This window comes from Watersipora subatra, chromosome 10, assembly GCF_963576615.1.
Source record: "Watersipora subatra chromosome 10, tzWatSuba1.1, whole genome shotgun sequence".
NCBI classification, from domain to species: Eukaryota; Metazoa; Bryozoa; class Gymnolaemata; order Cheilostomatida; family Watersiporidae; genus Watersipora; species Watersipora subatra.
The window spans coordinates 19071551-19098610 of NC_088717.1; the positions used below are offsets into that span (position 1 = coordinate 19071551).

At 37.2% G+C, this 27060-nt stretch overlaps 1 protein-coding gene across 2 annotated transcripts in view; it reads left to right on the plus strand.

Annotated features, from left to right (window-relative positions):
- Positions 1-10821: 10821 nt before the first annotated feature.
- LOC137405980 (RNA-binding motif protein, X-linked 2-like) overlaps positions 10822-27060 on the plus strand; it is an 80249-nt gene continuing 64010 nt past the window's right edge. The window contains exons 1-3 of one of the 2 annotated variants that reach the window (XM_068092470.1): positions 10822-10984; positions 23369-23530; positions 25707-25836. In XM_068092470.1, the coding sequence (XP_067948571.1) occupies positions 10971-10984; positions 23369-23530; positions 25707-25836 (306 nt within the window). In that variant the 5' untranslated portion in view covers positions 10822-10970. Of the gene's footprint in view, positions 10985-16590; positions 16677-23368; positions 23531-25706; positions 25837-27060 lie in introns of those variants that run through there. The other variant, XM_068092471.1, reaches the window with a different exon arrangement.

Sequence of the window (27060 nt, forward strand, 5' to 3'; positions counted from 1 at the left end):
ATCGAGCTCGTGTGGTTTAATTGGTAAGGGATTTGACTGACAAACGGGAGGATCCGAGATCAAATATTCCATGATACAGATTTTTCATTCTAAGGTTTTAATAGCTATAGCTGGACAGACACAGAAACACAGACAGACACACAAACTTTGAGAAATATTTCTATAGATATATTTATCTGTCTGTTGGCTTTTTCTGTCAAAAAGCACCGAGAATAACTATTTGCACAGTTTTTCTGACCTTGATAGTGGTAGCTGATTAGTACAATTAGTTGGAGTGTCAGTCAAATATGCTAAATGTTGTGGGTGTGCGCCTCAGCTTAACCAACTTTTTTTCAAAATGTCAATTATTCTGAGGCTTTTGTGTGTCTTTTCACCATTCCTGTAAGAGTATTCATGCTGTGTTCATCAAAACAGGCTCAGGTCTCACGCTGAGTCATGGTATAAATACATTACAAGACTTAAATTGTCATTCTGTATCATTTTGTTTGGTAGTGCGTAGGTGTGGTGTGTGTTGGTGAAATATAACATTAAGCAAAAATTAAGATATACATTGTATTTACCATATTAAATGAAAAAATAAATGAAAGCTTAATTCCTACATATTAAGGTATGATGAAGCCCACATGCGCAGTAGCGCTGCAGCTAGTCGAGGTGCTGGGCCCACAGAAGCTGGCATATTTTGGCTGGTAAGTTGAAATATTTGACATATTTCATCGAAATTCGATTAGTAGGTCTTGATTAATCTAGGCTTAACAAGTGGCTCCTAACATTTCTTTTAAAGCTATTAAATGCAGATGTTTTGGGTAAGTCTATTGGAAGACTGTTCCATTGCGATGGAACTCTGTATTCAATGGTTTGTGGACCAGAAGCAGTATAAAATATTGGTAATGGTAGATTGATTTTCAAACATCTCATATTATAGTGAGAGTCTTTTTTTACTTTATAATCACTTGAATAAAATTTTGAATGCGCCTTTAAAAGAATTTTATACTGGAAAAGTTTATCACTAGGCAACACAAAAAGCCCAACAAACATGAGATGAATTTAGTGGTGGTTTATTAAAAGTTATGCGCATTATACGTTTTTGTGATATTAAATATTTTTTTAAATGACAAAATGGAGCATTCCCCCATGACTCCAAACATTAACAAATTTTGGAGCTAATAAATGTGATGCATATTAGTGTCTTAACACGTCTGGGTAAAAATTTGGAACCTTCACTTATTAGGCTCAACGTGGATCTCGTCTGTTTATTTAACTTATCAATATGTACATCTCATACCAGGTGACTGTCCAAATGAATTCCTAAGAATTTTATCGAAAATGTCTCCTGAAGCTCCAAACCAAATAATTGTATTAGTTTTTTCTAATTTAATTTTGTTTTAATAATTTCTCATTACAATGTACATTGTTTTGTCCATGTTTAGAGTTAATTTATTTGAATTATACCATTGTTCAATTTTTTGCAAGTTCATAATTAACTATATCTATGCCATTATTAAAATTGTCAGACTCAAAAAGAGCTTTCTCTCATACATATTGGCTCGGCCTTTACACGAACATAACATAGCTTCAGAGAGAGAATGGTTTGGTCACTGCAAAAACTAACTAACCATGCATGGTCAGGCAGAGTTTTAAGTTGATGTCTTAGGAATTGTTTTGTCGGTGCGATTGCATGCTTGAATGAAACTTTTTAAAAAATCATCGAAATAAAATTTGATCTTTTTTACTCTGAGCATAGATCTGTATAAAGGTGATATTAGTCATCTTTGCCCGGACAGATCGACCCTGGACAGATCGACCCTGGACAGATCGACCCTGGACAGATCGACCCAACAAACAAGAAAAAAGCGTTTGTTAATAATATTTTGTTGTAGATCATTGCTTGCCTATTCGTTTTTATCGCTGAACCCTACGACTGACAACTAACTGACAGCGACTGACTCCAAACTCCCTACGACTGACGAGGTCGCACTCCTTTTTTAGAATGAAACAAAAGCTCAACACATGATGAAACACAGACATAATCGTAATTATTATATGAAAAAAAAATTGATGGAAAGTCATTATAAGAAGAGTCTAACGGTTTCACACAGCAGCAACGTATAAAAACAATCCACTTTATGATCATTGACTGTTTTCCTGCTTCTTGTCTGCTATTATCTGATTGAAATGTGCTTTTTGTGGGTGAGTGAAATGCGTAAATAAATTTTAGGATTGGTGGCGTTACGATATTTATTTTGCTTCATAGAAGAAATGAAAATATGAATTCACATAGGCAAGTTGTTGTGACGACAAATACACTTTTTCAATCTTTAAAATTGATTCTTGCATCTCCGCGAACAACATCTCGCAACCCCGATCGGGAAGCTCTGCTCTAGATTTTTAGGTAGTCACTGTATAATAATATCAAAGTTTAAGCTCAGTTGCTTACGGAGTTGCCCCATCTTGATGATCACTTCTGACTAGTCGTTGCAACCTCTTCATGAAAAGAAACACAAAAACCAATGCTGTAATAGTGTGTATTGTTGAACGCACAGTTGTTAAAATCTGTGGATAAGTTGTGCATAGGTGATCAGACTGTTCCTAAGGTAAGTTGCTCTATTATAAATAAGGCGTGTCACTGAAGAGTATGTTTGCTGAAACTTAATGATTTGATCTCAAAATAATTGCTTGGGCTAAATGGGAGGCCGCTTAAATGAATAAAACCTACTTTTTTGTCAAAGTGTAAATTTTTTCTTTTCACTTATACACGCTTTTTCTGCGCACGTTGCTCAAGTCACTGAAAATGATACCTTGAACCTGAATGGTTAATCCATTTGTTTTAGCTCACTGACCATGAATTGGCCGCGGCTAAGGCGACAATAGACGATTAAATTTGATTGTTGATATAAACACTAGCGATCGGCTTCGGTTACATAATAGAACAATTGACTGAATTGTATTACGCTTTTTTATCATGCAGAGCCATAGCGCTACGTGGTTCATATAACTGGTCATATATAGCAAAGGGTTTAAAAATAGTACAGCTTCCCTTCCTAGCTTAAGCAGATCAAGATTGACTATTTAATCAAAGGGGTGGCTCAGTAAGCCCCGTAAAAACTGCTTGGGCTTTGTCCAATGGTCTGTGTGAGTTCAAATTCAATAGCATATTGTCATTGATCACTTGCAACCTCTGTGGTCAGCTGTACAACAGGTCTGCTTTGCTGGAGGGCAAAAATTATAAGGCCAAAGTTGGGGCAGAAACCATTTTCCATATGAAGACCAGCATCAACATTTAAGGTGAGTAAAAAAAACTTTTCTCAGCAAGTTTACAATTTATTGTCAATGGCAGGAGCGCCGCATAATTTTGTAGAGCATGAAGTTCGCCAACTCTCAACTTACGTGTGGTAAAATTTGTATAGTCACTGGCACCTCTCCATGTTGCCACTATGACCAAGGCTTTACCTCGAGACATAGGATGTAATAACGGTTCGACCTTCTAAATTAATTGGCAATTTTGTTTTATCAATTTAATTCAATTCTTATTCTTCGCTAAAAGATTTTTGGGCTTTTCTTTTAAATAAAAAAATACTATCAGCAGTGGTTTTCATTTAAAATTAAAAAAATTTTTTATATACAGGAGCTTAGTAAAACATCAGTAAGTGTCAAAGATTGGCATGATTGCATCACAACACTTACTTTTTATAATATAAAAATATATAATAAACAAAATAAACAATTTACAGTTTATTTAACTATAGACCATCTATGAACTTTTATTAAGTATAGTTTGTCACTATAATATCTATAACTTGGATGAAGTATTGAACAGTTAATGTATATTTGTGAAATAAAATTGAATGACATCTGTAATTTGAATTGCGTAGACCAAAGTTTCCATAAAGTATCAATGCATGTTAATAGAGTTATATATAGACTAAGATCTTCAACTCATAGTGGAAACTTTCTATGAATATCAGTATTTTGTAAACCTGTCATTTGCTCTGCTAATTTATAATAGTTCACTCTTTGTGATGGACCGGAGAAAGTTATATTTTATTGCCAACACAAAATAATTTTTTACTTATTATCTGATTCAGAGGCAAGCATCAAATGGCAAAAGCAATTTACCACAAAACTGAAGATGTCTTGTGTAATGATATCTGGTCTCAGCGAGCCCGTGACCGTATGTGCACAGCTCGAGAAAGAAAATCCCTGACTATTCACACCCCCATGTCCACTGGTGAGATAACAATCTACTTTCAACTCTGTATACATTTGCTTTGGTTACAAGCAAACATGGACTGATGAAATTATGATATTTATAAAATATAAAAAAATAAAATTGTATAATTGATATTGCCAAGTTTCTGAAAATTTTGTGAGAAAGGCTTTTTATTTGTTATCAGCTGGTGAGCACTGGCATATGATCTGGATGTCAATGTTGACATTGTGTTTCCGGTTGATGATGTTTACTTGCTTTATATAACTTGCGTAATAGCAATTGGATTAAAGTTGGTAGAGCTTCATCGCTATGCGCTCAGCAGATCAAGTATGATTCGTTCTATATCGCAGAGCGAACAGTGAGAACTAGTAAAAAATCACAGCAAACTTCTAACAAAGACACCCTCATGAGTTAGTAAAAGTGGTTTCAATAAGTTACCTTTTTCCTTCATAAGAGGTAACATGTTTATAAATCAAAGCAACTTAGAACACTCCGTGGCATATCAACTTGGAGGATAATTCTCGAAATATAATTTATACAGTTACTGCAAGGGTCAAAAATATATGGCATACCATAGAGGATTAAGCAGGCTGGACATGGAATGCAATGTGAGCAGTGCGCAGCAAATTAAACAAATTTCATACCTCTTTTCACAAACTAACAAGAGTAACAAGTTATAACATGAGGCATGGTTAGGGTCAGGTAGTACAAAGAAAACTGGCTTAGACATGCTTGATGACTATACTCAATGCTCATTACCTAACCTGAATAATGCCTTTTCTTTGAAGTGGGAGCTCTTTTTATGTTGAAAAGACAACTTCACGCTTGGCGCTTCTGTAACTAAACGTGGTATGGCTTTAAGGCATGGCTCTGTGTTCACTAATAGGCAAAAGTCAAAATGCGCAGAGACGAATATGATTCATCGTTGTCAGGGGAGCAGTCAACTTGTTGCCATGTGGCGACAGGATGCAACAGGTGTTCTGTAGGGCTATTGCAATTTTAGTTGAAATACCAAGGTTAAACTTTGAATTACATTTTTAGGGACTTACTTATAACAAATTTAAACGCAAAAATCTACCTTTGCACTGAGTTGCATTTTGGCTGATGATATAAAGTTTATATTAAAATTAAAACTATTCAAAAATGTCAATAAAACCTCGAAATAGAAAGGGTTTTAGCAACGTATTCTAGCATAAGCTCTGCACACATATCGAACTAATAAACGGAATTAACTTAATTTAGATATGCAAATCTTATAATAGTAGATATTTAAGTTAGATTTATCTATTATAGTAAATATTTACTATAATAAGAGCCGTGTCCACCTTTTTGTCCGAAACCAAAGTGAGAGGTTGGGAAAAAACTGCTTCATATGGGTTTTGAACTCGTGACATTCAGCTTAGCAGCCCAACACTTAATACTTGTGCACATAGTTATTCTCTGTGCGCACAAGACTGCCGTAGTACTAGTTTATATAAAACTTAGTGAAGCTAAAAAACTTTAAAAGATTTATACTTTATAACTATAATATATAATACAATAATAAAAATATACTTTGCACAAGTCCAGCACGGGTATTCACTACCACTCATTATGAAATCTGCTAAAGAGATTTGCAATAATTCACAGATCTAACCTATAAAGCGAGGATTAGGTTAACGCAAATTAAAACACTCAAAAAGTGTTAAGCTTTGATATAACTCGCATAATGTCTTATCCGATCACCTTACAGAGGCCACCACAGCAATGCAACAGCTGACTCAGTCTACAGGCAATAAATCTCGACTTCCAGCAGTTAAAGAGAGTCGGAAACCTAAAAGGAGAGGCAGCAAGACAGAGTCAAATTCAGAACGGTGAGTTAGAACACTCGCACCCTGTTAGATGATTATATTTGAGTGCTAACTTTTACTGTAGTCTTTGCTACAATCTACTGTGTATATATAAATCTCTTGTCACTTTTCATTGTCTGTCCAGTTATAGTTGTTAAAATCTAGGATTGAAAGGTCCGCATTGTGCTGGATTTGAACTCATGAAGATTAGCATAGCAAGTTTGTAAACATGCGCATCTAACCCCAAGGCCACACCGTTCTTACCTGTTCATTGCTCTTACCATATGCTGTATACCCTTTTCCCGATTGCAAATGCTAAATTGTGTATTAATTAATACTGTGGGCCTATGGATTATGATGCTCCTGTAATAGGATTTTTTCGCCTTAATTTATGAAACACGATGCCTTTTCATCCTTGCCATACTACGGAAAATTTGTTTTTCGCCATACGATATCAACAAAAATTTCTCTCGAAATTGAAATTTGGCTGTTGGTGTACTGATTACGACAAAATAACAAAAATGTCGATACGCTATCTACCGAAATACCTCCCACAGCGCCTAAAAGAAATATACGCTGCTCACTATCTCAGTTCAGCGTTACTCGTTATAGTAAAAACGGATTCGCAAACAGATAAATGATAAAATCTTTGTTAAACGTTTGAAGTTTTGTAAAATACATTCTAAAACTTCCTTCAAGTACTGGTTTAATAAGCTAAATTCATTTAAGTTAAATTCAGTGTTTATGTTACACGTCTGTCTCGAGGGTAAGAACTCCCCATGTTGCATACTGCACGTAGTAAATTGTAATGTTACATTTTCTTGCAGATCATAATCACTAAATACACTAAAGCTACTGTAGGTAACTATAGTTACTAAGGTTTGTCGCTAGTTTTTAATATGTGCAGTACGCATATAAAATTTTTGATGATTTTTACAAGGTGTTTGCATTAGATAATTACTATGGGTTTCTATACCCTCTGTAAAAAATTGTTTAAAAATATCAATACAATATATTCGTCTTATGATGCCAACACTGAAATGAACTAAAATCATATAATCGTATACCAAATAATTTTTCATTGTAGTCGTAGCAAAACAGACTTTATTTAGCCATTACTTGCTAATGATTTCACACTTGCATTTAAACACCTTTACAGTTTTATTTTTCTTGTTAATTCCTTTGAACTGCACAAAAAATCACTTCTTCGATGATATGAAGTTTGAAAATTAAAATGGTAAATGTTGTATATGTTAAATAAAAATAAATTTTCTGTCCAAAGTCTTTTTGTTACCCGGGCAACACCGGGTATTCAGTGGTCTTTACTATAATGAGAGCCACGTCTATCCGTCTGTCCAACCCGACGTTATTAGCATTAGGAAAAATATTGCATTATATGAGTCAAACCAAAATATGCGGATTCCCAGTCAAGTACTCAACCGCTTTTCATATCTAGGCATGATAGTTGTGCACATAATTAATATACATGGTGTTCTGTCACGGGCATGGGACTGCCAGGGTACTAACTTAAGCTATAATTGTACTGTGTCACCATATCACAGCTCTTTTTTTATCGCGGATTGCTTCTTCTGTTTAACAGTTTGCTTCCATTTTAGAATGCCAGAAGCTAGGCATATATGTACAGTCAGGCTCTCAAATGTTTATGAGAAACTTGGTGATGAACTGAAGTTGGATGGTGACATCACAGACCTGAACAAGAAAGACACTAGAGCAACCAAGTTTGTTTTAGGTAGGTTAGCTTCTTGTCAACTGAAAAAATATAATCATAGAGAAATTTCATGTGCATTATAATATTAGCTATCAAGTAATAACGTATAGAAGCCTCTCTTATCGTTAGGAAGAATTCATGGTTGTAAAATGGGAGGATAACTGTATATAAATGATTGCAAACTCTCACAAGTTGTAAGCTGTGGGAATTTGTAGATAACAAATAATTTGACAATTGGAGGGCATAGTCAGTGATGCTGTAGATATGAGTTGACCAACTCTAGTCTAGTATTGTCGCAGGACTGGTACCTTCTTAGTAAATGTCTCTTATTTTATAGCTGAAGTTCTATGACTAAGAATTTGTTGTCTTTTAGACTTCAGATATTTTATTTGTTTTTGTTTAGATGATGTCTTTAAGACCCTAGTCTATCAGCTCATTTCCTCTCCTGAAAACTTTTTCAAAAAATACATAATGACTGTAGTTTTTTATTTATTGTTAATTATTTTAGTTATTTTAAAAAAACATTTTGATGAAATTTTTTTTAAATATTTGTTTTTTCCTGAATAAAACATATACCAAAGTTTCAAATTTCGACTGCTTCACACCAATTGCATTCGTTAGTTTGGAAGTCAGTGTATATACTATAAGTAAAAGGGTGTAAACTGTAAGTAGGACATTTATCAACTATCCGTAAGCTATCCTTCCTGTTATAAACGTAATCCTTCCTGTCTCACTATTCCAAACTCAAAACAAAATTACCACCTAGTATGCTATTTTATTAACATATCTTCGTATTTTCACCAACCAGGAGGAGGAAAAATTGAGAACGCGATGGAAATAGTGGAGATTGTAAATGCAGAGGAGACGAAGGAAAGCAAACACGATTCTTATACAGATGACATACATGATGAGCAAGCCATTGCAGAGATCGCTAGAATCAATTCAATAAATAAGTGCAATGTTTGGTTTGAGGCCCACGAATCACTCTTGGAGTCACCTCGAGACCCCTCTGAACCAGCGGACGAACTTACAAAAGAACAGACTTCTAAATATAGAGACAAATAAACGGCCCTAAGCGACTGGCTATCATTATTATCTACCTCACATGAATATGTTCGTTAGTATATTTTACATCGTAATTCAAAGCCCATATCTAAATTCTATTATAATAATAAACTTTTCAATAAAATACGTCATCAATTGATATGTATTACAAGATCATAACAGAGTTCAGGTTGTAATTGTATATGCAGGTTCTCGTAACCTTATACCGCCTTTGCATTGGTCTAGTTCTTGCCTGCTCTGAACACTCTACCCATTGTACTGAGTGCGATGCAATTTGAGAACCGGGTTTCATATATCGCTGCTATGCGTCTGTTTTGGAGCAATGCATACCACACCGGGCACTTTGTATAGGCCCTATAGATTCTTATGTAACAGGAAAAATATTGTTTATAGTATAAGTTTACAATTGGGCAACTGTTGAATGTTACTTTATCTTGTAAGGTTAGCAGCTCAATTGTTTATAGAAACTTTATACTGATAATCAGTCTTTTTAAATTGTGACCGGTGTTACGAAAATAAATGAGGAGTGCAGAGATAAGCAAATGCTTGAATTCTTTGCTTTAATACTGACAGTATGAGCAGTACACCTGAGGCTACACAATAGCAGTCTGTAGTACCACACAGTATGAGTACCACACGATAGCAGTCTGTAGTACCACATAGTATAAGTACCACACGGTAGCAGTCTGTAGCACCACACAGTATGAGTACCAGACTGCTACCACACGGTAGCAGTCTGTAGTACCACATAGTATAAGTACCACACGGTAGCAGTCTGTAGTACCATATAATATAAGTACCACACGGTAGCAGTGTGTAGTACCACACAATATGAGTAATCCACAGAGCACATTGTAGCAGTACTATGAACTCTCCCACAGTGTCAAGTTGGTACTACAGGGTTCTTCAGGATATTAGTTGCATGTAGATACAAGTATAGAAAAAAATATTATGGTATCTGTAGATTATTGTTTGTGAGGAGTTGTCTTACATTTCAGCAGACAATTTCACAATCTGTTTGACTTCGCGTATCATTCATGGACTAAATGCTTTTTGTGCACACTTTCAAGTATATATGCTTTTCAAATATTTCTAGTAGTAAAACAATTCTTTAGTAAAAAAACCAAAATGGTAATATTTTTCATGTTCAGCTTTTCATTCTTGGATTTTCCTGTACATGTATTTACATAAAAAAGTAGCCCAGTAGGTTCTGATCAAAAGCAATGACTATCATAAAACAACTTTATTCGGTTATTAATTGCTTGAAAATGTTTTTCATATTATTTGAACAAACTGATAATGATTGCCCAATGGTTGGCCAGAAAGCTTAGACCGGTATTGCATGTATACACGATATTGATGAGAATTGCAATGACAGATTTTTCTACTAGCGAGAAAAAATTTACGAACCGCTTGTACAAAACCGCTTGTACAACCGCTTACAAATCGCTTGTAGTGATAATAATTCATGTTTAGCTGTGAATCACTTAAAACATACTTGCTAGTGAAAAATGGAAAACTGCTCTATGCACTCCTAATTATTGGTCTAAAAATGTATGATAGTCTACCTTCACATTTGTTTATATTCAGACCATGGGACCATGATTAGCGTAATATAAACTTAGCATGTATGGCAAGTTGATAAGTTGAAATTGCCCTCAAAATGTTGGTTTGAATCAGGCAGCAATAAATTCACAACTTGTGTTCTGCACACAATTACACTAGGTTCATCACACAAATGCAAAAAAATTAATTTTCAACTTATTTCGACATAGCCTATAATATTACAGTATAAACAGTATGTGTACTGTTTATTGTAAGCAAATTATTGACATCGTTTTGGAATTTTGACCATTTTACGCCGAAATTATTTCTCGCTGTTGGAGGGGGCTAGTGTTACCGCACTTCGCACCATTATGTGGAATCACGATTAATTCTTACGTTTGTGAGATCGCGAGTCCATGCATCCGTCGCGCTTTTTTCTACTACTAAGAAAAGCGATATAAAAACGACCGAAATGTGTTTTAAATACATACTATAAATGTATGATAAACGTAATTGATCCACTTTGTACCATATTTTAAACGACAACACAAGACCAACGCAAATTAATTGTTGTTGAGAAAATTTTCACTTTGCGATGAATTCTCTAACGTAGGTGTTTGCATTTACTTGGTGCAATCCATACTGTCGTTTACACGTTTTACAGCAATTTTAAACCGCTTATACAAACAACCCAATCATTTTATTTACTCTTAAACGTTATACATACTAAGCAAAAGATAGATGCAGTTAGTTTTTATAGTCGTATCGCTAGGTGTACTTTTGATTTTATTTATAATTATAAATGTTTTGCTAACTAACTTGAAGATTACGCTCGAATTTGAGCTTTAGTTCGTTTATCGTACCGATTGAGCTTCTAGTTTTCATGTTGTTTGGAGATTTTGCTTTTTTTAATTAACTAATTTTAGGCATAAAGTTTTGTTTAGGTTTTTGTATATTCATTATGAGTTCGAGTGTCATTAACCCCACACTCTGGGTGTATGTTTGAACATTATTCTTTGGTGAGTATTTTGGTATTTTCAGTGGCGTAGTCAGTCCAGGAGAGGAACTGCGCACGCAATTTTATTTGTCTATAAAACTGACACGCTACAATGCGATCTACAGAAAAGCATAAAATGCCATCTGCAACATCCCCTCTCTTTTAGTGATGAGAGTACCCTAATCTGTTGCAGTTATTAAGACAAAGCAAATGTAAACAAAACCAAATTACTATACAGCGAGCTACACAACTAACCAAGCAGGAAGCATTTCAAAACAAAATTACAGTAATTATAATATAACAGTAGTTTGATTGTCCGTCTATGTCAGCAACAAGTTTTTTTTTATAACACAGTCTGAGAGCCACTGGCTTCTGCCTCTGGCGTCCCGATCGGCGAACAGGAACAGGATTCTTGGGCGGTTCTGCTGTAGAAGGGGTTGACGCAGTTGTCTCAGTATTGTCCGTTACAGCTACCGGCAACTCCTCACACTGCTCGACTGAAGCTGGCCTCAACTCACGCCTGTTCCGACGAAGGAGGTCGTCCTCTACTTGTACGCTGTACGAATGTCCTGTCAGCTGTTGAACCACTCTTGCTTCCTTCCATTCGTTACGATGTTTTCGATAATCACGCAGAAACACAGGCTCACCAACTCGTAACGGCCTCAGTTCTCTTGCCCCCTTGTTGTACTTGGACTGTTGTTGCATCCTTTTCTCATCCTTTTGGGCCGAACTCACCCGTTCGAGTTCCATTGGAACCGGAGCTTTCTCGGGGAGTGCTGACCGGGTGGCCTTCCCAATTAGCCTCTGGGCAGGACTTGTCGACAACCCTTCAGTAACAGTGTTGCGATATTCCAGCAGTGCTAGAAAGGGATCTTCGCATCTTCTGAGCATCCTTTTGACTATTTTTATCGTCGCTTCCACTTTTCCATTTGACTGCGGGTAGTGAGGGCTGCTCGTCGTGTGCTGAAACCCCCAAGACTCTGCAAACTTAGCAAAGATGTGAGAAGTGAACTGAGGGCCTTTGTCACTGTGAACGGTAATCGGTATGCCCGATCGGGCAAAGGTCTTCTTCAACGCCGCAATCACCTCATCGGTACTTTGCTGTCCAAGCCTCTCAAACTCCATGAAGTCTGACGAGTAGTCAACTACCATCACATAATGATGACCTCCCTGCTCAAACAAATCCATACCCACTTTTGACCACACCTTTATCGGCACCTTGTGGCTACAAAGAGGTTCCTTACCCTGTCTAGGAGAGTCCTTAATGCATGTCTTACATGTCTGTATCAACCCGTGCACGTCCTCCGAAAGTGACGGCCAATACACCGTTAGCCTAGCCCTCCTAAGAGTTGTCTGTATTCCCAAGTGAGCAGTATACAACTTGCGCAACATTTCTGTCTGTAGAGCCAGTAGGACCACAACTCGAAGTTCCTTGAACACAAGACCGTTCTCCACCGAGAGCTCATCCTGAAATGACTTGTATGGCCTCAGTGAGCCAGACACTGCACTCAGGCAACCTCCACGAATCCATTCTATCAGTTCATGCATCTCCGTATCTTGCTGTGTCGCCTTCCACAGACGGCGGTACTCGGGCACTGGAAGCGGCAGGTCATTCGAGTTCTCCGACACTGCGAAAACATGCAGCCTTGCTGACTGGTCCTCTGGGTTCTCCATATGACTATCACGCGACAGCATGTCAGCAGTCAACTGTTCTTTTCCTGGCTTCCAAACTACCTTGAAGCCTGAATATCTCTGCAGTGTGAGCAAAAATGCTTGCACGCGCCTTGTTGCTTTGTGAATTGACTTTTTGAAAATCACAACCAAGGCTTGGTGATCCGTTTGCACAGTTACATCTGGATGACCAAATATATATTGGTCCAATCTCGTCATTCCAAACACAATGGCTAGTGTCTCCAGCTCTATGGGTGCATAGTTGCGCTCACTTGATGTCAATGAACGAGAAACATACGTCACAGGCTTGCCATTCTGCAGAAGAACCGCTCCTAAACCTGCTGTGGAAGCATCCGTCTGAATAACGATTGGAGAATTCACATCGAAGTACTGCAGAGTCTCGGCTTTGGTTAGAGCGTTTTTCAGTTTGGCAAATGCCTCCTGTTGAGGATCTCCCCAAACAAACGACTTGTTGTTCACTAGCTGTCTTAATGGCTCTGACTCAGCGGAAAGGTGCGGAATGAACTTTCACATGTACGTCACGTGTCCCAGGAAACGCCGCACACCTTCCGATGATGTGAGGGGTTCCATCTTTGCTATTGCCTCCACCTTCTTAGAGTCAGGCTGCAATCCATTCGATGTGAGAACATGTCCGATATATGGCAACTCGGGTTGAATGAATTTGCACTTGTCTTTGTTGAGTCGTAGGCCACATCTCCTGGCTCGCTCCAGAAGGTTTCTCAAACGGCTGTCGTGTTCACTCCTGTCCTTGCCGAACACAAGTATGTCATCTGCTACCACGGTAACACCCTCCAGACCCACCAAGGTGTCTGCCAATCGTCGCTGAAACTCTTCTGGGGCACTAGATATACCGAACGGCATTCTCAGATACTTGTATCGTCCATTGGGTGTCCAGAAGGTAGTCAGGTCAGTCGACTGGGCTGCGAGCTTTACTTGTTGGAAGCCGCTGGTGGCATCACAAAGTAAAAAATACCGCGCTGCATTTAGCTGTGGGAGGACGTCGTCTAGCGTCGGCATCGGCACATGATTCCGTCTTATGGCTCTGTTTAGATTCTGGGGATCAATACAGATCCTCACAGATCCATTTGGCTTCCTGACGGGTTGCATATGACTGATCCATTCTGTAGGGGTCTCCACCTTGGCAATTACCTTACTTGCTTCCAGCCTGTTTAGCTCTGCCCTGACACCATCCTTCATTGTCAGTGGGACTTTTCTAGGACGTACCTGGACAGGCTTTACCGTCGGATCCAGTTCAATCTCATACTCCCCTGGTAACAGCCCCAGTCCTTGAAAGACGTCTTCATACTCCTGCAGTATCACATCCAGGTCAGCATCACACACTAGATTGACCGCTTCCTGCAAAGTAATTAGTTGCAAGTCCAAACATGTTGTGGCCGATAATAAGCTATGCTGTGCGGTGCTAACGACCAAGAACTTGAGTTTATGAGCCTCGTTGTTCCCGTCGCGGGCTTCTAGAAAACACCAACCCTTAGGTGTGCACTCTGACCCATCATACAGAGTAAACTGAGTCTTGGTGTGTGTCAGCCCTGGCGCTCCCATCAGCTGGTGATCCCTCTCTGTCAGGACATCGCACGTTGCACCCGTGTCCAACTGGAACTCAATAGCTCTGACTTTACTTTCTGTCGCTACCTCTAATGTCACCAGCAATTTTCTACCTCGCTTCTTGATGGACAGACTATTGCTAAGCTCTTCCTCTGAAGAATAATTCCACGAAGCAGATGTTTGGTGAGCTTCTTCTTTTCTAGGCTTTTTGGCTACCCCTCTCTGTTTTGACGAACAACAAACAGAGTAGTGATTCATACCATTGCATCTGTGACATCGCTTGCCATAGGCTGGGCAAGATCTAGGGGGTTGCCGTGTAGCACAACGTTGACACACTCCTGTTGCGGCCTCCGGCTTCCTGCCAATCCTAGACTTCCCGCTGTGGGTCACTACCTTCACTTCATCCTGAAAACGACACTCGATAGTCTTCAGGTCTCTATTAGCACTCTCAACTGATCGACACACGTCCAGTGCCCCTGCAAGTGATATATTGGACTTCTCAAACAGCCGACGTCTAGTGCGATCACTCTCTATACCCAAAATGAGAGCCTGTAAAACCATCCTGTCGTACAAATCCCCCAACTGGCAAAGCCGGGCTGTATTGTGAAGTTGTGTCACAAACTCATCTATCATGAGCCTGCCTTGCTTTGATGTCAACAGTTCATGTGTCATGGCAACAGTGTTAACTCTCGGTGCACAGTACTCATCAAACTGGCCACTAACTTTGGCAAAATTCTCTTTGTCCGTGTCCTCCTCCCATGTAAATGAGTCAAAAATGTCCAGGCCCCTTGGCCCTATGGTTCTCAGCAGCAAAGCAACTTTAACTTTGTCATCCGCAGCACTCTTTTCAGAAGCGGTAATAAACAGATCAAAGTTTCGTTTGAATATCTTCCGCTGCTCCGGCAAGTCACCACCCTCCTTTAAAGGCTCCGGGCACAACAGCTTCTCCATAGCTGGATTAACTCCATCGACGCACGTAGCAAAATAATAACAATAATAATGGTCACTACCAGACAAAGCTATACACACAATATAATTGGAATTATTGCTGTTGCTGTACAAAGCTATACACACAAAAGTAGCTTAACCCAGCATCACAAAAAAAAACTTCATCGAAATGCTCCCCTTTCAAACTAATAAAACCAAATAATTACTATAATTGAAATAATAACCAATAAAATCGTCACACCAACAACAATCTGTGACGCTGCTCACTGAACTGACCACCTCTCAGTAAAGCTATTGACACAAAATTACCTCAACTAGGGCACCATGTATATTTATTATGAGTTCGAGTGTCATTAACCCCACACTCTGGGTGTATGTTTGAACATTATTCTTTGGTGAGTATTTTGTTATTTTCAGTGGCATGGTCAGTCCAGGAGAGGAACTGCGCACGCAATTTTATTTGTCTATAAAATTGACTCGCTACAATGCGATCTACAGAAAAGCATAAAATGCAATCTGCAACAGTTTTCTTGTTTATTTCATTACTGGTTCATCTCGTAGCACAATGTTTCAACACAACACGGACTGTAAACAATTTTATTCAACAGTATTTTATCATCAACTGTGCTGTAACATATTTTAAAATGCAAACAAATTAGAAGTGACACTTCTATAACAATGGATAGATAGAATACTTTAATTCTTTACAGCGCAAAAATAAAATTGGTCTGTTTTTCACAGTGATGTACAGGTTCCTAGTTTGCAGATTCTTAGCTCACTTATTTCGAAAGGCAAATCTACATGCTTGATTCATTTAGGTGTGGTATGTTTATCAAACACTCAGTTTATTCAAATTCAAAACGCAAGTGAATCTCTAACACAAAGTCATTGCATCAAGCATGACGTAATGTAAGCCTTGCAATAGGCTGTACATTCTACATAGGCAATAGGCAATACATTCTACATCCCCTCTTGGTTTCAAGATCAACTGTTGTAAAACCATACAGCATAACATCTTATAGATCTCAGGATTAACTGACTTGTACAACCATTACAGCACAAAATTTGATAACCACTTAGGAAGACGTCTATCTCGATCAGGTCTGTTTTCAAAGTCACTATTTTGATCGAGATCAGAGTCAACAGGCTCTCGATTCAACTGAGCATTGTTATCAAGCAGGTCTGAAGTACTAAACTCAACTTCGACCTGATTAGACTCTCTAGTTGGCCTAGTTGATACATGTATACCATCTGCAATATCGTCTTGATGAGCCAATCTAAGGTCAGACACATGCCTATTTGTGCCATCGACTTCAACCGAAGTGCTAGAATTTATCTTTGTCACATTCGGCATTTCCACTTATCAAAGCATCTAGCATTAACTGGCTTGACATAAACAGTGTCTCCAACTTTGTATGGGTTAAGGCTGCAGTCTCTATTGTCACTAAGCTTTTGTGGTATTTCTGTCGAGTTGGTCACCCCTGCTAAGTCACTGCAATAGCTGTATAGTTCTTCCACAGGCACTATACCATTGGAGTTTGGTGAATTTTTATACCAATATGCCATTTCTTCAGGTCCTTTACCAGTTCTCATGACTGCTCTTTTTATAATACGGTGATGTCTTTCAATTATTCCATTTCCAGTAGGTTTATAGGCACAGCTGAGGATCTGCTCTACACTCCATTTCTGTAGAAACTCTTTCATTCTAGCACTTGTGAAACATGGGCCATTGTCACTCAGAAACTCCTTAGGAGGTCCACGTTCTCGAAACACATTGTCCAACTGTTCGATTACTACGTCTGATGTTTCATTAGCCAGTTTGAACCAAAGATAAAACCTGCTAGGCCCACAATCAATAATAGTCAGATAAGGTTGACTGTTCACATGAGTAATATCTGATGCAAGACACTCCCATACATTTGCTACGTTTAGCTGACCATGATCCCATTTGATTGGATGAGGATCTACACCGTTACACATAAGACAAGTTTTCACTACTTGCTCAATTATGTCTTTCTTGCTTGTTCGTCCAAGCTTTTTCTGAGCCAAGTACAGGGTTTTGCTGACACCAAAGTGGTGGTCTTGATGAACTTTCTTTACGTCTTCTATCTCATCTGTGTTAGAAAGTGCAACCATTGAGCATGCAACAACTTGTAGCCATTTCTTTGGTACACTGGTTAGGACATCCGACTAGTTCTCACCTGATGGAACAAGTTTGATCATTAGTGTTAACCCGTATTCATCAATCAGCTGACCAATAATTCCAAGTCTACGTCAAATGATCAACTCAATGAGGCCAGTAACCTTAAGCCTTTTGATATCTTCTATCACTGAATTTATCCACCCATAAACAGTAGCTGAATCTGTGATCACTTGCACATTTGTCATTTTCCACTTTAGCGCTAGGTTGATTCCTTTCAATGCAGCTTCTAGCTCAGCAACATTTATATGAGCACCATCATCCTCTTTACGTAGCCATGCTGCATCCTCAACAGTGTAACCATCTACCTCCAGAGACACTCCGAGAGCCAAGTTGCTGGCGTCACACCACACAGTACACTGAGAGGTCTTCTTGACATCCCACTTGCCTCTCACTGGGTCTTGCTCTTGTACTTTTTGAAATATTTCATCTAACAAAGATTTCACAGAACTAGGAACTGTTTCAGACCAATCTATGTCATTAGTCAATCTCTTTACATAGCTACAAGCAACTCTTAACCATCCAGCAACTGGGTAATGTCCAACTAGTTTGCCACAAATGGAAAAAAGGTCTCTTTTTGTAACCTTTTCTGAAACTACAGGCAAATCACCATCTCGCTTCCAGTTGTACTGATCATCTTCTGCATTGTTTACTCTAAGACCCAACACACGAGTATCTGATAGTGTCAATGGGTCTTTTGCCACAAGTCCCAACCTTAGTAAGTGAGCTCTAACAACATCAGCTTGAACCACCTCCTCGTTTACCCAAATGTCATCAATGTAGTGATCAGTTCCATTGCAAATCTGTTCATCTAATGAGAGCACTGTATCTATGATCTTGGACATTATCTTGGGAGCAACATTCAAACCAAATCCCATGCGTGTCATTACATACGTTTTACCTCTGTACTTCACTGCCTGGAATCTTTTCAGACTGGGCTCTAAATGAATTTGTAGATAAGCTTTCTTCACATCTAACAGACATGCTTTGCTTCTCCCTAACCTCCAATCTCGCAGTTTTTTTTGGTAAATTGCAGTCTCAACACCTGGATTACTGTGAATATAGTTGTTTAGTTCACGGTAATCCATAACAGGGCGAATCTTATTGGGCTTGTTTGGTTGTTTTGCAGCCATCAATGGAATTATCCCCTCTACATGACCATGGACTGTGCTATCATATAACTCCAGCCATTCATCATCTATCCAGCATTGCACTTCTTCATCAAACTCTTTTCTGTCATCATCATTTATCTTGTATTCAGAGCAATGATTTTGTAGAACCAGTTCATCATCTTTCCATTTCCATTTGACAAACCATGCACTACCATCAAACCATCCTATGAAATCTTTATCATCAATCTCTAAACTACTCTGGTGTCTTGTGCCAACACTTATCACTGGCACCTCACCACCAAACTTAACACCATTGTGAACATCAACATTAACTCCACCGAGTTTAGCAATAGCATCCATTCCCAATATCACTTGTGCTCTACCTACTAGTGCTGACGCAATCAAGCACTGCAGAGGAAGCTCTTCATTTCCTGTGACATTGACTTCTAAAACAGTTTCACCCTTACACTCAGTAGTTTTACCATTTAACATGCTGACAATTCGAACAGGACCGCTAGGCCTTTTACCCAATTTAACACGAAAATCATCTAAAACCACAGTCTGTTCGCAGCCAGTATCTACAAGAGCTCTTGCCGATACTTTGTTTACATATATATCAATAAATGGTAGCACCTCTTTGTTCAGTGACTTGTAGCGGGGAGAGTATCTGGTGCAGACACTCCCCCATTCTCGTTTCCCTTAGCCTTAGAGCAATTCCTAGCTACGTGATTGCCAAGCTCTTGACAGTTGTAACACTTTATTAGCCTTTTTGCACTCTTTACAACCTTGGATGGGCACTGGTTAGCTCCATGACCTCTGCCATTACAAATTGAACAAATCTGTCCAGCAGGTTTTGAGCCTACATACCCCATTGCACAGACTCCTTGTGCTCCGCCATTGCTAGACATAATCATTCTGGCTCTCGTGGCCAACTCTGACAACGAAAGTTTTTCAACTGCTGAAATGGATTTTATCTGGGTAGCTACATCAATTGGTAACCCAGCCACAACAGCACACTTTAACAAGGGTTCTGGTACTGTTTGGCCAATCAGAGGTACTAGCCTACGCAAATCTGCCAGGTAAACATCAACAGTTTCTCTTTCTTTGTATATCCTTCTTTGTAGTTGTCTATATGCGCAAAAGTTATTTACTCCAAAAGCAGTCATTAGCTCCTGTTTAATCAGTGCATAATCCTTTTTAGTGTCGGCTGACAGTTGTTTATAAATGGTGAATGCCGGTCCAGACAGAAAGAGTGGCACAAAAGATTTCAACTCAGTAATATTCTGCAGCTCAGCTACAAGCTCTAACTTGTCACACCACTCAGAAAAGTCACCACTCCTCTTTACGTTTTCATAGGTTTTAATCAAGTCTGAAAGTTTTACTGCCATTATTGTCACAGTTTTGTCGAAATAGCTTGTGGTATGTTTATCAAACACTCAGATTATTCAAATTCAAAACGCAAGTGAGTCTCTAACACAAAGTCATTGCATCAAGCATGACGTAATGTAAGCATTGCAATAGGCTGTACATCCTGCTTAGGCGGTAGGCAATACATTCTACATTAGGTGATTGTATTTTTACCAACTTTATACAAAGCTACCCGATGCAGTTTCCCTAAGACATCCAAAATTTTCTACAGCATGCACCATGACCAGATACACCCTAGATTTGTAGCGGTAGGAAACAAAGCAATTATTACGCAATCAATTATTTTGAATCAATTTGATGAACATCGATTCTGTTGTATGTCACAGTACACCAGTATTAGGCCGCCTGGGCTATCTTGTTAAAAAAAGTAACAGTATAACAAAAGTAGCAAAAGAGATGATTTCCAAATTAAGATTGATATTCTTATTATTTCAGGAATAAGAAGTATGACTTGTGAATTCTGCAAGTTTCAAAAAGAAAAGGAACCATATTCATTTTTTGAATGGAACTAAAAGTAAATCGAGATTTGCAATTTTTTGACTTGATTTATTCATTGGTAAATTCAAGATAGTTTGTCTACATCTCTTTATGTAATAGTTAATGGAAATTATTTCCATTAACTCTCGTTATTTATGTAATAGTTAATGGAAATAAACCGCTGTGAAATTGATTATAATTGAAAAGTTCACAGTTCTTCACAGTTCATAGAGCCTAAATACGTAGGTAGTATCTGTGTTGGTGACACCGAGGTTGAACATCCTCAAATAAATACAGCTAATAAGTACAAATTTCGCCAACACAAAATAGACACATCATGCTGCACAATAGTACCAAAATGAAAACTATGCTTTAATATAGAGGAGAGGACAGAACAGAAACGCTAAGAAACATTTCCTAGGACATTTATTTGTATTTATCGATGTTTCATTAGTCTCGGACACATTTGTTCAATCTTCAGTAACTAACCAATTCACACTTATGGTAATTAACGATACATTGTCCCGAGACACTGTGAAAGACACATTCATTTAGACTGTTTTAGGTTCTTAAAACTACATTTTTTATACTTATATATTCTGACACTACTTCCATTACTAATTGTAATTTTTGCTCTAAGCTGTTATTGTGTGATAAGGTAATTACTGATATTGAAATCGGATATAATTATACTTTTTAGAACACCGGATTCTCTTTCTACACCATAGCCATCGCATGAAAAATTACAATCAACTATCACATTTCCTTTTTTACACCAAATACCTGATGACGTGAATGTTCCAATGGTGACATCTGATATGTTACAATAGCACCTTGGTTTCTAGTGATCACGGCATGTATGGGTACCATAGGTCGTAATTCTTTAATAGCATATTACTAGAACAGTTTAGTTTGATGGCAAAACACTCATCTTTTAATCCATGCCAGCAGCTCGCTGTTTGGATAATATTTAGTCAGTGTACAAAAGCTTTTAGACACATCAAATAGTTTGTCATTTGGATCTTGTGCACCACAGCCATCAAAAATTTGCCAGACATGTACTGCAATTGTCAGATGATCCATGTTTGACTGGAAATTGATTCTCAACATTCTTTTCATAGATATGGGTATCAGATTTGTTGGAGTCTTTATATTCAATTTCAACTTCTTTCAGTTATGAGCTGCAGTTTTAGGTTTGGGCTCTATTTGATTAGATTAAGAATTGAGTAATTGAAGCCAAGTTGATTTGCAAGTCTGAGTCACTTGTTCGTCACTGCTGTCTAGACCTTCGCGACAAACAAAAAATTGGGCTACAGAAACTGATCCTCTATGTGACAGATCATGAGTTGTTTAGGCTATTTGACTAAAATTAGACCTTTCTTGAAAATATTGGAAATACATTAAACTGTCAGACAACTCAGCAAACTAGTTCTTCAATGGCGCTGTGGTGATAGTGTGTAAATGATATTTGCTTGCTGGCGCTGCTAACATTTTTTGCATCTTCCAAACGCTACTAGTAATCAGTATGTGAAAACTCCTATAATACAAATGTAATAAAATGTTTAGATGTCTAAGATCATAGCCAAACTAGTCATATGTTCTGGTATTCATATACAATTATTCAAGGTCACTACTTATGGCATAAAGCAAAAGTATGAAAAAGTGCTGTTTCAGTGTGGTCAGATCACTTTTATTTCTTTGCAAAAAAATCTGGTAAACAGCAACTAGTACTATAAACCGATTGGTATATTACCACTCTACAATTCATTGAGCTGAGAAAGGCTGGGAGATTTCACTATGTCTTTCTGATCTACCAATTTCATACTCTAATGCAAATGTAGAGAACATTTTATAAATAATGTGTCCTAAAGAAAATGTAATGCAGGTATGGTAGCACAGTAAAATTCTAGGTCAGCTTGTAAGAATTGAACTTGCAATTCGCTGTTAAAAGTTAAGGTTAGCTAATTGTTATACGCAAAAAACAGCCTGGAATCATAAAATGACTTGGTCTTTAACCATTGCTATGGGACAGTATACAAATTTAAAACCACTAAATCTAGCTTGTAACACAATCGAGTAATATATTATAATACATAACATAGCATTGTTTGTTTAAGTTGTCCATGCGGTGGAATACGACTCGCAAAGAGGATGTGACTTGTAATACTCTAGTCTGAAGACTATGATTATTGAATACAGAGTGTGTTATACACCTTTAGTTATGCACAAATTTTTGTGTGAGCTGCAGAAAGTATTCAAGTATTACCTAAGTGCTCTGGACTGTCAACTTACAAAACTTTTAGTATTTTTTATCTAATAGCGTTAATTCGTATTTTGAACACCTTAATAAAAGTTATTTTCATTTTACGATCAACTACACAGTTTTAACTTCAATAATTTTAGATCATCTACTGCCTCTTTCACAGTTTTATTTAGTTATAATCTTGATGCAAATAGTACAATTAATTTAAAGTTTTAAAGGTATATCGTGCAATTGACAATACTTATGTTTTGTACTTATTATCTAAGCATTTTTAGTTATTTTATTAGTTTTAATCTGAATCATTTTGTTGCAGTACTGCTGAAAACCAGCAAAAGTTAAGTGAAAGAGAGATTGAACTTGGTACTGTTGGAACAAAGAAGTCTTGGCACAACATCTACCGGGAGAGTGCATGGGTTTTTGTTGGAGGTCTGCCATTTGATTTAACGGAAGGAGATGTCATCTGCATCTTCTCGCAGTAAGATTAGGAATTAGTGTACAGGCCAACTAGCAATATACTGTGTTTTAGTGTTCAGGGAAAACACCATTGGTAGGCTCCCAAAATGTCCTTTGGTAGCTTCTGCAGGTAATTTAAACGAACAGGAACCTTGTTACTGATACAAAGTTGTTTTGCTCATTCTAGTCTCAAGTAGACTGAATCCAACTGGATTTTTTCAATTATGCCTTCAATGGTGGGCACAGTATTGTAGGTAATAACTAAAACATGTTATTTAAGCAATATTTTTTTATAGTTATTTTTATCAATGATGAAAAATAACTATGCAAAAAGTATTGCTTAAATAATAAAATAACAAATAACTTAAACAAACAAATAATAAGTATTGCTTATGTATTAAAAACTATGTATTTTAAATTATTATATTTTGATAAATCAGGTTTTTGCTTATCTCAATTTGCGTTAGGTTGGGATTTATGAGCCAATAAATCTGCAACATGCATGAAGTTATATGTTTGGTTTAGCAGTATTTTTAATCTACTGTGTTTGGAATGACTTTATGTCAACAAAAAGAAACTCTAAAAATTGAGATTAAATCAAATTTTATTAGAATTCTAACAAATGAGAGATGCTATCCCAAAAGCTGTTGAAGGGAACAGCAAGCTTTTGTTTGAATATCACCACATATTTAATAATCTTTTCTAATGTAGGCTGACTAGAATTCTCAGGGTTGAATCTTGGCACAGGTGAATAGTATAAATACCCAGCCTGTTAAATATGTTATAATATAGCCTTAAAAATATTGTATAAATTAACTATTTTAAAATCATTAGTATATAAAACTTTTTAGGCTGAGTTAACATATTTACTTCCATGTGTCTTTCTTATCGCTGTACTTTTTCATCCCATGGTTGTTCTAAAAATATTTCAGCTAGAAATGAATTGGAATTATTTTTTATTTGGTGATTGATGCAAAATACTCTGAAGTGATGGTTTTTTAGCAATTTGAAAAGACTATTAATGTAGGGTTTATATATACACATATATATTCATGCTTCCTCAATTATTCACAGGCTTATGTTATTGGAGTTTCATATTTAAATTTCCATTTGTAAGGTTGTATCATGTTTAGTATGTTCTAGATCAGTGGTTCCCACCTGGTGGTCCATGGACCCCTAAGGGTCCACAGAAGGTTTTGAGGGGGTCCACAGCCTGGTGCCAGTATTGGTTTTTCTAGCTAGTTATTTACAGCTATTTCTGTCTTATAGTGGTTGGATCAATGATATAAAACCTTAAAAGGATAGGTGACGACTATCATATGGGCAGGGTTAAATGATCGAGTTCTGTTGGGATTGTGCTAGCCTGGGTTTCGGGGCTAATGCAATTCCTGCGAGGTGGTCGCGTTGTCTTGTTAGGTTTTTGGTTCCAAAATTTTATCACCTATGTGCATCAATCGCTCGATAGTACCTGATTTCCGGTTAGTAGTACAAAGCAACAAAACCTGTAACCAGCAAACACGTAATTCTCTCCCCCTCTTCAATTTCAGCGATATACTAAGATCCATGGAAAATAAAACATATCAATTTACAACGCATTGTTATAAACATATATATTATGATGTTTATAAAGGGATCCGTGACTTTTAGATAAGGAGCTCAGGGGGTCCATGGCTCCAAGGTAGTTGGGAACCACTGTTCAAGATGAATCTAGAACAATAAAAACAAAGTCAAAAGTGCTATTTTATTTAAGGAGTTGTGTGCTCATGAAAACCAGTATAAAACAACTCCATTATGGCATTTGTCACGGTGTGATCGGTTATGTACATGTAGTTAAAGCCAAACATTGTTTTGGCTTAACAATTGGAAAGGCCTGCATTATGTTATGAATTGAATTATTGAATCTTATTTGTTATCACGTTAAAATAGACAACGCTATCAATCTAGCAGTAGTTTCAGAGATGAAAAGAGTGACAATGTATCATTCTCAGGGTATTTTAAATTATAGCTGAATCAAACTAGTAAAGTATTACATTGAGTGCAGTTTAGTCATTTACTAGCGTTGTTATCATCTGAACAGCAAAAACAGTGAATTTTTGTATGTCTGATTCTTACTTGGAAACATAGAGTATCGCAGTTAGACCGGGTAGTACCTAAGGGGAGCTAGTCATTGCGGACTCCTGCGTATTTTGTCTTACTAGATATGGGGAGATTGTCAATATCAACATGGTGCGTGACAAAAAGACTGGCAAGACCAAAGGCTATGCGTTTATATGCTATGAAGATCAGCGCAGTACTATTCTTGCTGTAGACAATTTCAATACAAGCAAAGTAAGTTATATTATTACTGCTATTATTGTGATTTAAAAAGATATAAAAGAGTATGGCTATCAGCTTGTCTTTTGCCTTTGTCATTGGCTTTTATAACTTGTCTATTCCAGCCTACGGCGTTTTCGTGATAGCTGCGATTAACTGTTCGTTTTTTAGCTTTTAAGAACTTGTAATCACATTTCCACATATTTAGCACCTACAACACAGCAGAGTAAAACATGGTGAAGCTTTTGATACCAAATAACTGTAATGTGAATTTTGTTGCAAGTCAATCTTTAATACGAATCCAAAACTTTACATAAATTCTTTACGTTGTGTTAAATTCATGTTATAGGTTTACATTTTAGGAAGTATACGTTATAGGAGCGCCTACTGTATAATTTGGCATGATCCAACCTCTAATGCTAGGATATTGGAATAACTAAGTGGCAATAAATGGTTTCAGCAAGAGTCGCCCTCTCATAACTCAATAATTGATAGCGCAGGACTCATCAATAGTTACGACAATAAATACTCTACATTTTATATCTCACACAACAAGTTGATTCATTCACCTTTCCAAAACAAGATGTAATTGTTCTGGACATCAACATTTTAAAAATTACAGTCAAATCTTAGCCTACAATCACCTCTACATGTGATTTTTCCGCCGTAGACATAAAGTTTGAGCAAATATCTTTCTCAACATTCAAAGTACTTTTCAGCGTACCAACTTAGGCATTCAAAGTTTTTTGTAATATCACAGTTCTGTAAGTAAAAGAAGTCTGGTAGAAACAAAAAATAAAAAAGGAAAAACAAAAATGATAAAAATAAGACGAATTATATTTTAAAATTGATAACAACAGTATCAGTTGTAAGTACCTAGTGTAAGTTATGGTAAGTTTCTATCACCACTGAAACTAAACATTTCCAAGCCTTTACTTCCATTTGCATACCACTTAAAGTACCAACAAAAATCTCACTTCACTGGTTATTACTGTATTAATTTGGATTTTACGTATAATTTTTTGTGTTTTCAGTTAGTTCTTTACATAAATTTAAAATGTTGAATAATTCTACTACTCTGTTTAATAGGTAGTATAATAGTGTGTTTTGCTGTCTTTTGTTCCTGTGTAACAGATGAGTTTTGTCAGAGTTTGACTGTACATATGCAGAACACTCCATGGTTACCTTTACTATTGGTCACAAACCTGTATGTATCTGGGACTACAGACAATTACTGCT